This window comes from Balaenoptera musculus, chromosome 1, assembly GCF_009873245.2.
Source record: "Balaenoptera musculus isolate JJ_BM4_2016_0621 chromosome 1, mBalMus1.pri.v3, whole genome shotgun sequence".
In the NCBI taxonomy this organism is placed as follows: Eukaryota; Metazoa; Chordata; class Mammalia; order Artiodactyla; family Balaenopteridae; genus Balaenoptera; species Balaenoptera musculus.
Window position 1 is genome coordinate 114,488,807 of NC_045785.1, and position 11,696 is coordinate 114,500,502.

At 37.6% G+C, this 11,696-nt stretch overlaps 1 protein-coding gene across 5 annotated transcripts in view; it reads right to left on the minus strand.

The window, feature by feature from the left end:
- The window catches only part of LOC118884997 (SLAM family member 6-like), a 30,333-nt gene extending 21,067 nt beyond the window's left edge, over positions 1 to 9,266 (minus strand). For 2 of the 5 annotated variants that reach the window (XM_036833284.1, XM_036833537.1), the window contains exon 1: positions 9,126 to 9,246. In XM_036833284.1, the coding sequence (XP_036689179.1) occupies positions 9,126 to 9,192 (67 nt within the window). In that variant the 5' untranslated portion in view covers positions 9,193 to 9,246. Of the gene's footprint in view, positions 1 to 9,125 lie in introns of all 5 variants that reach the window. The other 3 variants (XM_036833621.1, XM_036833368.1, XM_036833454.1) reach the window with 2 other exon arrangements.
- Positions 9,267 to 11,696: the final 2,430 nt, after the last annotated feature.

Below are 11,696 nucleotides of genomic sequence, written 5' to 3' on the forward strand. Positions count from 1 at the left end.
GCCCCATTGCTCTGGCTAGGAATTCCTGTACGATGTTGAATAGCACTGGTGAAAGCAAGCAACCTTTTCTTGTTCATGATCTTCAACAGAAAGCTTTCAGTCTTTCACCATTGGATATGATGTTCACTGTGCGTTTTTCATAAATGCCCTTTGTCATGTTAGGGAAGTTCCCTTCTATTCCTATTTTGCTGAGAGTTTTTGTCATGAAAGAGTGTTAAATTTTATCAAATGCTATTTCTGCATCTATTAAGATGATCATGTATTTTTTTTTCTTTATCCATCAGTATGATGTGTTACACTGGCTGATTTTCTTATGTTAAACCACCATTGCATTCCTGGGATTAATCCCACTTGTAATGGTGTATGTAATCCTTTTAATGTGCTATTGGATTCTATTTGCTAGTATTTTGTTGTGGATTTTGCATGTATATCCATCTTCATTGGTCTATATTTTTTGTGATATCTTTGTCTGGCTTTGGTATCATGGTAGTGCTGGCTTCATAGAATGTATTGAATGTAATACAACATATAGAATGTAATGTACAACAGGGTAACTATAGTTAACACTACTTTATGGTATATTTAAAAGTTGTTAAGAGAGTAGATCCTAACAGTTCTCATCACAAGGAAAAAAAACATTTTTTGTATCTATATTAGATGACAGATGTTACCTAAACTTATTGTGGTAATCATTTCATAATATATGTAAGTCAAGTCTCTGTGTTGTACACCTTAAACTTATACAGTGCTGTATGTCAATTATATCTCAATAAAACTGAAAAAAAAAGAATGCATTGGGAATTTCCTGGCAGTCCAGTGGGACTCCGGGCTTTCACTGCCAAGGGCCTGGGTTCAAACCCTGGTTGGGGAACTAAGATCCCACAAGCCATGTGGCGTGGCCAAAAAGAAAAACAAAAAGAATGTATTGAGAAGTGTTCCCCCCTCTTCTTTTATTTTTTGAAAGAGTTTAAGTCGGATTAGTTTAATTTTTCTTTAAATGTTTAGTAAAATTCAGCAGTGAAGCCATCCAGTTCTGAACTTGTCTCTTTGGGGAAGTTTTTGATTACTAATTCAATTCCTTGTTATGTGTCTGTTGAGATTTTCTATTTCTTCTTTAGACAATTTTGATAATTTATGTATTTCTAGGAGTTTGTCCTTTTCACATAGATTATTTAATTGGTTAGCATAAATTCTTCATGAGATTCTCTTATAATCTTTGTAATTTTTATAAGGTCAGTAATACCTCAGCTTTAATATTTGACCTTAGTTATACTACAATCTTCTCACTTTTTTTCTTAGTCAGATTAGGTAGAAGTTTGTCAATTTTGTTGATCTTTTCGGAAAACTAACTTGTGGTTTCACTGATTTCACTGATTCTATTACTTTTCTACTTTCTATTTCATTTACTTCTGCACTAATCTTCATTATCTCCTGCCTTCTTCTGGTTTTGGGTTTAGTTTGCTCTTCTTTTTATAGTTCCTTAAGGTATAAATTTAGGTTGTTGATTTGAGATCTTTTTTATTTTTTAATGTAGGCATTTATAACCATAAAGTAATCTCTGAGCAGTACTTTTAATACATTTATACATTTTTGTATGTTTTGTTTCATTTTCATTCATCACAAAATATTTTCTAATTTCTTTTGTGATTTCTTCTTTGGTCCATTGATTGCATAAGAGTATGTTGTTTAATTTCCATGTAATTACAAATTCTCCAGCTTTCTTTTGGTTACTGATTTCTACCTTCATTCCATTGTGGTCCAAGAAGATAGTTTCTATAATTCTGAAGTTTTAAAATTTATGGAGAATTGTTTTATGGCCTAACATGGTTTATCTTAGAGAATGTCCATGTGTAATTGAGAAAAATGTGCATTCTGCTGTTGCTGGGTAGAGTGTTCTGTATATGTATTTTAGATCTAGTTGGTTTATAGTATTGCCCAAGTTCTCTATGACTTACTGATTTTCGGTTTAGATGTTTTATCTGTTATTGAAAATAAAGCATTGGAGTCTTCAATTATTATTGTAGAACTGTATTTTTCCCTTCAATTCTGTCAGTATTTGTTTCAAAATTGCAGGCTCTGTTGTTTGACATGTGTATTGCATACTTATTATATCTTCTTGATGAATTGACCCTTTATCAGTATAAAATGTCCCACTTTGTCTCATAACATTTTTTTTTTTACTTAAAATCTATTTTTATGATATCAGAATAGTCACCCCAGCTCTCTTTTCATTATGACTTATGTGGATCTTTTTCTATTCTTTCCCTTTCAACATATTTGTGTCTTTAGGTCTACAGTGAGTCAGGGCAGTTTATTTTTTTTAACTTTATTAAGCTTTTGAATAGCCAGTAAAGTCACAAGACTCAAAATTTAAAAGGTATAGAATGATAAACTGTGAAAAGACTCTCATGCTTTCTTCCTTTTCCCTGTACCTTTTCAGAGATATTCTACCCATATGCATCCATGTGCATAGAAAACACATACATAATTCCCCTTCTTTTTTACACAAATGATAACATACTATGTAATCTTCTCTGAACAGTGCTTGTTTTCCTCCTTGATGATGTAGGTTAGTAATTATTTCATAACAGCACATAAAGAACTGACTTAGCCTTTTGCATAGTCACATAGAATTCTCCTGAATTATTATTGATCCTCTTTTTTTTTCTCAATTGATGAACATTTAAGTACCTTCCTCTTTTTTTGGCTTTTAATATATGAGTTATACTATTTTTCCTAATTTGTGACATTTTTTCTAACCATGGGTAGTCATTTTTGCCATGAGGAAATGTTAATTTTCATAAGGTTAAATCTATCAACATTTTCTGCTTACAGATGTTTTTGATTTTGCCCTTGTCTTTGTCATGCTTAAGCCTTTCTTACTCTTGGTTATTAAATAAATCATTCCATGATTTTTTTCATTTTGTATTTAAATCTTTTATGTGATGTATTTTTTATTGTGGTAAAAATATACATAACATAAAATTTACTATTTTAACCATTTTAAGTGTACAGTTCAGTGGCTTAAGTATATTCACAATATTGTGCAACTATCACTTGTCTATTTCCAGAGGAAATTTCCAGATGCATTTAAATCTTTGATCCCTGTGGAATTTATTTTGGTATGAGGTATGTGGTATGAATACAACCTTTTTTTTCTCTGATGGCTAGCCAGTTGTCTCAAAATAATTTATTGTGTCTTTTCTGGACTTATCACGTCTATTCATGTGCTGATATTCTGCTGTTTTATGATGTGTTTTAATGTCTGGTAGACCTATTCCCTCGATTATGCTTATTTTTTAGAATGTTTCTGAATGTTCTTGCTTCATAATTTTCCATATAAACAATCTGGATTCAAAAAAAAACTTTGTTGGTAATTTTTTCACTAGGATCACATTTAATTTATAGATTAATTTCAGGATAACTGATTTCTTTACAATTTAATTTTCCTATTGGGTAATATGCTGTATTTTTCTATTTGTTCAGGAATTATTTTGTGTTCTTCAATAGCATTTTATATTTTTGTCACATATCTTTGACACATTTCTTGTTATGTTTATACATAGGCATTTTATTTTTCTGATGTCATGTCTTTCTGGTTATTAGTACTATATAAATGTTCATTTATTTCTTTGTATTAATTTTGTATACAACTCTTTTCCTGAATTCTCCTATTATTTGTAATAATTTTTCTCTGGATTCTTTTGGATTTTTCAAGTAAAAAATTAAATCATCTATAAGTAATGATAATAGAACCCTCTTCTTTGAAATTTTATACCTCATTTCTTTCTTTTATACCTCATTTTCTTTCTCAGAGTCATCTCACAAAAGATGACTTTTGTGTTCTTGTAAATGTTCCACTTGACCAGAAACTGCAACATCCAGTCAGCCAATCCCCAAACACTAGGCCAATTCTGGGCTCTGTACTTATTTTCTTATTCCTTATTCATTTTCTATTTTCCTCTTCCTTATTCCTTATTCTTTATCCTATAAAAGCTTCCTGCCACCCACCCCATTTTACAGTCCTCTGGACCCTTGGAAATGGAGACTGCCCACTTCATGAAGTGTTAAATAAAGTTGGTTTGTGTCACCTAAGTTTCCTTTGTTAATCATATTTAACACAGGTCTAACTGTATTAACCAGTATGTCTAACACTGTTAAATTGTAGTGGTGAAGGTAAAATCATCTGTACTATAAACATTGGTTATAAGTAATCTATGAAACTACCTGTGCCAGTTTCTTTTTAAAGAATAGGTCTTAGTTAAACCTATTTTTAAAATCAGGTAATGTGTTATTATTATTTATTATATACATATTTGGTCTTTGTCCACTACTCCTGGGACAGAGCTCCTAAAGCCTTTGCAATTTCCTACATAAGCTCTCCAGGAGCATTATAATATTTAATATTTTTCCCAGTTCCTGAAATAGCTCCAGAGCAATAAATGTGAAATGCTTATCTTTTGTTATTCATAACAAGCCCCTTTGTGCCACAGCTGAAATTTATGTTCATAAGATGACTTTGGAAAGCTCCTTAGGATGGGAGCTGGTTGTCAGGAGAACCAACCCTGTTAGCAGGTTGGAACTTTCAATCCCACACTCTGTCATCCTGACAGTGGAGAAGGGCTAGCAACTGAGTTTAATCACCAGTGGCCAATGATTTAATCAATTCTGCCTGTGTAATGAAGTCTCCATAAAAACCCAAAAGGTTGGGGTTAGGAGAGCTTCTGGGTTGGTGGACACAAGTAGGTGCTCGGAGGGTGGCACACCTGGAGAAGGCGTGCAAACTCTGCCCCCTCCCTACATACCTGGCACTATGCATCTTGCCCATCTGGCTGTTCACGGGTTACATTTTTTAAATAATAAACCAGTGATCTACTATAAACTGATCTCCCGTTGTTCTGTGAACTGCTCTAGCAAATTAACCAAACCTGACAAGAAGGTCACGGGAACCTCTGATTTATAGCCAGTCTGTACGAAGCACAGCTAACAACCTGGACTTTTAACTAGTGTCTGAAGTTGGGGGAGAATAAGGGACTGAACCCTTAACCTGTGGGGTCTGACACAAGCTGCAGGTAGATAGTGTTATAATTGTGTTAAATTGTAGGACACCCAGCTGGTATCTGGAAAATGACCAAATTGCTTGGTGTGGGGAAAAGAACTCATACATCTAGTGTCAGAAGTAGTGTGGTAGTAGTGGGAGAGTAGGGGAGAAACACCAGAGTCTGTTTCCATAGCAGGGTAACTTATCTGTTTAGATTTTCTTTCTCTTTTGGACTCAGTATTGGTAAATTATATCTTTCTAGAAAATGATCCATTGCATCTCAGTTTTCAATATATTTGTATAAAGTTAAGCAAAATAGTTTTTTGTTTAACTTCCTTTGTATGTGTGGTTATTTCCTGCTTTTAATTTCTTCTTTTGGGTATTTAGATTTTCAAGGGACGGTTTTGAAAGATTGGAGACACTAGATCATGCTTGTGTGCTGGTGGCAGTGATTCAAGTATTTTACTCTCTTTCAGACAAAACACTCTAGAGTAAGAGACAGTTTGTGATCACAAAGCAATGTTTGGTTTTTTGAACAGGGAATTAAACTATTAAAGAGAAAGCAACCGGTCAGAGTTCAGGAAAAGGTAGGAATGAGGGAATTTCCAAAGACGGACAATTTAATGAAGAGAGCTGCAGGAGCTTCATATAGCTGTGAAGCTTACATCTGTGTGTTGTTGCAAGCTTCCTGACTCCTGGGTTTTGGGTTTTTTTTTTTTTTTTTTCTTGCTTGTTCTCTCTCTCTTTCATTTTTAAAGAAATTTATTAAGCTATTTCTCTTGGGCTACAGAAAAGATTCTTTACTATGAACAGGGAGATAAAGTTAACAATTTACAAGAAAACTGAGAAAAATCGCTAGAGAGAAACTGGTGCCACAATTTTTACAAGATCCCAGTTCCTGATTTCCAATTCTCTTCCTAGTGCACTTCTGGAACCCATTAGAACATAGAGAAAAGGGACCAAATCCAAATATGACTGAAAGGCTGCGTTAAGAGCAGTGTAAATAAGGTCATTTCCATTTCTCCTATATCAACACATCCTGTGTGCCCTGCCTTGAGGACACATGCAAATATACGTCCATAAAATTTTTCCCTTGCAAATTTTTAAGGAACTGAAATTAAATATGATGATATGATACCATATCCTTTAAACGTCTTAAAATTATTATTTTAAATAAAGGACAAAACCTCACTAGTTCAATCAACTTCAATTCTTAATAAAAATGAGTTAATCGTGAACCCAGCACTGCCTAAATCTGCTTTAATCCAAGATGCACTTAGAGGAAAGAGTTCTTGTTTTGTCACTGTTTAAGGAATGAAAAGGACGTTGTGGCTAGAGCCACTGGCACCCATCCAGCTCCCTGCCCTCCCCTGTCATGTGGGACTCCATGCAGCCTGGTTATGACTGCTCTCGACCTGCTTATAATTCGGCATGGCTGATGCCTGCTTGGGCAAGGCAGGAACAGCTATATCTTCTATGGGGGACTTCCGGCCCTCAGTGGTTGTTAGGCAACTACAAGTGCACAAACAGAGAACAGATGGGCAGATAGCTTCCTGTGTACCCCTCGCCACCCTGTCACCTACACAGCTCTCTGAGAATGTTGACAAGTGCTGTAATGGCAGAGCAGTAGAAGTGCTCTGGGAGCGCAGAGGAGCCAGCCTAGATGTAACTACATCTCAAGAAAACCCCCAGCAGATCTCCCTGAATTGCTCGCAGTAGACTCTATGATCCTAACCAGGAAATGATAGCACTGTTGAGTAGAAAAAGGAAAAGGAATTCAGATGGGGGAAGGCACTAAGGGAGCAGCTGTTTCCTTACTGAGAAATGTAAATGGGATAATTTTCCTAGAGGCTGGGGTACGAAGGGAGGGTCAGAAGTAGCGAGAGAAGAGTGATTTCTTTTAAATAGCAGAGGTTCCCCTATCCCTTAATTAAGAGGTCAGAGTTCTGTGTGTGGGAGGGGGGGGAGGGTTAGGACAGTGAGGGCAGTGCAGCCTGTGTCCACCTCTCTGCAGCCTGAGGCACAACAAGGTCCTGGAGCTGTTAGATGCCTAGTGATGCTTCTTAGTTCTGAGACCTCAGGCAAGTTAATTAGCCTCTGTGAGCCTTAGTTTCCTCAAATGCAAAACGAAGGTAGTGTCATCTACTTAATGGGGCTCATGTATAAAGCCAGATTTCCGACATATGTCACAGTGCCTGGTGTTTAGCAGGGGGTCTTCCATTGTGTTGACCCTTCCTGCCTCATTAGGAAACCCCACAGGAAGCATGTATTGTGTGAGGCTAAAATGAGATAATGTACATAATATTCCTAGTATGGTAGAAATCCTATGGTAGATGCTCAACACATATTTATTCTTGTCTTTCCTTCTAACCAAGTCCTTTTCATCTTCTCACTCACCCAGACAGCTCTGCCTACCTATAGCGGTCATTGTCACCACCTTCGTGTTGTAACTTGCCCATTGTAATTTACCCTCTTGTTTGGTTCCAATTTCTTCATTATTAAAAGTAAACCAAAAAGAATGTCTTTGTGCATAAGATTCTTCTGCATGAAGGTTTTTTTCTTTGGGGGTAAATCCCAGAAGTGAAATTACCAAGGAAAAGGTATGAACATTTTAAATGTTTAAATGTTTCTGACACATAAGATGGACTACAGAGAAGCTTTATACTTATTTAAAAAGCTGACCATAATATATGAGAGCGCCTGTCACACTGTTCCGTTGTCATCAGAGTAGTCTCATTAAAGAAAAACACCTGTGTTAATTTGATAGGCAAAATATGATATCCAGTCTTCTTAATTTGCATTTGTTTGATTACCTGTGAAGACCATTCTCTTTCATGCTTATTTATCTTATCTATTTTTTCTTTATGCTTCATCTATTCATACTCTCTGCTCACTCATCAACAATGGTGGTAGTATTTCTCTTATTGATTGGTAAGGGAAAACTGACTTTTTAAAAATGTTCTCACAATGTTCACCATGTGTAGGAGGTGGAGGTGGATGGGGAGTTTAGTAGAGTGTGCAGTCTCTGTGTTGCTGCAATCCCCTTGATTCCCGGAGGAAAACCTTTTCTCTTTTATAAACTGTTGGATCATGATAAAACTGTCAATTATAAAACAAGGAAACAATAATTTTTTGTGTCTTCTACAGTGTCTATTTGCAAATCTTTCCTCAAGATAGAAAAGTACCACATTACGTACATGAGTACTCTGCGTCCCTCTGTCAGACGTTGCTCTGACATAGGGATGCATGTGCTCTGTTTCACTTAATCTCCCAAATGACACCTCAAGTTAGGTGTTATTCTATCCATTTTACACGTGAGGAAGTTGAAGCTCAGAAAGGTAAAGCCACTTGTCCCAGGGTATATACGTTTGTCCAAGATTTTACGGCCAATATGGGGCAGGACCAGAATCTGTGACCCAGTGGGACTGACTGCAGAGCTCAGCCCTTCTTTGCAAAGGCAGGGGGGCAGCTCACAAGTCACACACAAGGCAGCACCTGCAGCATTACCCCCGCCCCCCCAGGAAGAGTTGGAAACAACCGTAACCACACATAAAGGTCACCGGCAGATGAGAGGCTGGGGTCCCACTTCCCCTGCCTCCCCACCTCTGCGAACGGTGCCACAGCTCAGCTGTCCCTGAAAGCTGGGGCAATGGCAAGCTGTGCCGGCCCCTCACCCCACATGCCCTCCCCAGCCTGGGAGGAGAGGAAGGAAGCAGGCTGTGGGATGGGTAGGGGCTGGAGAGAAGGGCCTCAGATTGTGGAGGTTTCTCTGCCAAACAGGAAGCTGGAAAATGAGACACTGCTCTAACCATTTCAGCAGCGGCAGCCCAGTAAAGCTGGGCAAATATCTGTCTTCTGAGGTAAAGGTTTGACGGTGATTTTCCCATCCTGAGGAACTTGCAGTCATCTCGGAAAGGCCCTAGTCCCTCTTTCCTCCACCCTCAACCCTCAAAGAAGCTGGAGGAAAAGGATGTTGATACCATGCAAGCCCCAGCTGCCCAGCTGTCTCCCTCACACTTGTCTCCTCAGCCTCCTACCACAGCTGCGTCGTTCCAGGAGCAGCCCCCGCCGTCCTGTTACTCACCGAGAACGAGGCTGATTTGGAGCATCAGGGTCTGGGTGGGGAACCAGCGGCTGCATAAGCAGTCCATGACTGCCTGGTGACTGCGTTAGACCTGGGCTCCTCCTCTGCCCCGCTCCCCGCCCCTCCCGGCGCCCACTGTCTTCTCAAATCCTCTCAGCACAGCTAGAGCCTCTCCTTGCCTGATGAGTCAAAGGACAAAGTTTTAAAAGCAAGAGGTTTTTTTTCTGATGAGAATAATCCATGTCATAATTTATGTAAGAATGTAATAATAATCCATATAAAATTTGGAAAACAGAGAAAATTGTACAGAAGAATAAAAAATCACTTATCACACCTCACAAATCTAACCGTCATAAACATTTTCCAGGTTATTGAGATATTACTGACACATAACATATGTAAGTTTAAAGTGCACGACATGATGATTTGATACATGTGTGTATTGCAAAATGATTACCACAATGAAGATAGTTAACATCTCCCTGCCCTCACACAGTGACTCTGTGTGTGTGTGATAGTAACATTTAGGATCTATTCTCTTGACAAGTTTCAAGTATGTAATACAGTATTATTAATTATAGTCACCCTGCTGTGTAATAGATCCCCAGAATTTATTCATCCTATCACCCAAAGTTTGTACTTTTTGACCAACGTCTCCCCAACTCCCAGCCCTGGAAATGACCATTCTACTCTCTATTTCTATGAGTTCAGCTTTTTCAGATCCTATGTATAAGTGAGATGATGCAGTACTTGCCTTTCTCTGCCTGACTTATTTCCCCTAATGTGTGGCCCTCACGGTCCATCCATGTTGTCACAAAAGACAAAACTTCCTTCTTTTTATGGCAGAATATTTTCTTTATCCATTCATCCACTGATGGACACTTAGGTGTTTCCATGTCTTGACTGAAATGAACATGGAGTGGGGTGGGGTGCGGGGTCAGATATGTCTTTGAGATCCTGATTTCACTTCCTTCAGATGTATACCCAGAAGTAGAATTACTGGATCATATAGTAGTTCTATTTTAAATATTCTGAGGAACCGCTATACTGTTTTCCATAGCGGCTGTACCAGTTTACATCCTCACTAGCAGCGGACAAGGGTTTCCTTTCCCCCATGGCCTCACCAATACTTGTCTCTTGTCTTTTTGACCACAGCCATTTTAACAGGTATGAGATGATATCTCATTGTAATTTTGATTACATTACCCTGATGATTAAGGATGTTGAGCATCTTTCATGTACCTGTTGGCCATTTGTATGTCTTCTTCAGAAAATGTCTATTCAGTTCCTCTGCCCATTTTTTAATTGATCATCAGCACTCTTGTATAGTTCCTCTGGGTATGTTTTTCTGTGCATTTTAAAATAAAATGAAAAAAAGGTTAACTTTTTAGATAAAGTAGTGGTCTTCAAAGTGTGCTACATGAGATGATCCACTGAAGTATAAGAAGAATGTCTATTTAAGATAAGAAAAAAAGTCCCACTCATAACGTGTAATAAAATTTCCCTGGCACCCTGTCTTGGTCTGTTTGTCAGTCGCGTGTGAATAAGTTACCCCAAGAGAAAGTGTGAAGTCCCAAGGCCAAGGTTGAGAGTGGCACTCTCATTTGTTGGGTCAGTTTCAGATGATCGCTCTCTAGGCGGCATGGGCATCACTGAATTAACCAGCACAGAGTGGTCAAGTTGTTTAAAACTTTCTCCTGACATTTGTGGACTGGAGAGAACACATGTAAGGCAAAGAACAAGAAAAAGAAGACAGAGCTGACCCTCTCCTACACCTGATTAAGTTCTTTGTCAGCACATTTATGAGGTAAAACTGATGACCCAATTAAACTGGACAAGAAACTCACCCCAAATTCAAAGTTGTTTAGGTCACCATGATTAGATCTCTCTTACTAGCTGCCTAGTGTATTCCTAACAGACACAAATGTTTGTTGTCACATTGCTTTAAAATAGAAGAATAATGTAAGTAGTCTAAATGTCCCTAGCTTTAATTTTTGAATTAAAAATTCAAACTCACAAAAAATCAAGAATACCCTATGAAATATGGATTTGCCTCCACTACTGTTAATGATAAACCTTACTCTAAATGCATATTGAGCCTTGAGGTATTAGCTAATGTTGTATGAACCATCATGAACAGCCAGTATTAAAATACTGTTTATTTCATGGATATGGATATCTCATATTTTTATAGATTTTAACTTTTCGTGTCTGGTTTTAAAAATGCAATTCACAATTAATAAATATACATACGGTGGGATTGCCTGATTAAAAGCTTTTAACTTATTTTTCACAACCCTGCCGTAAAGTTTGTAGACCACGATATAGACTCTATTTCTTTTTTCTTTTTTTTGGCTACGCCGTGTGGTATGCAGAACTTCCCTGCCCAGGGATTGAACTGTGCTCCCTGCATGGAAGCGCAGAGTCTTAACCACTGGACCACCAGGGAAGTCCCTAGACTCTATTTCTTTACCTTCTCTACTTTCTAAGGATTTTGATGATAAACATCCTGTTCTCAATTTTGCTAGTGGTTTTCTATAAATGAATAAAAATGAGTTTGAACCTATTTTT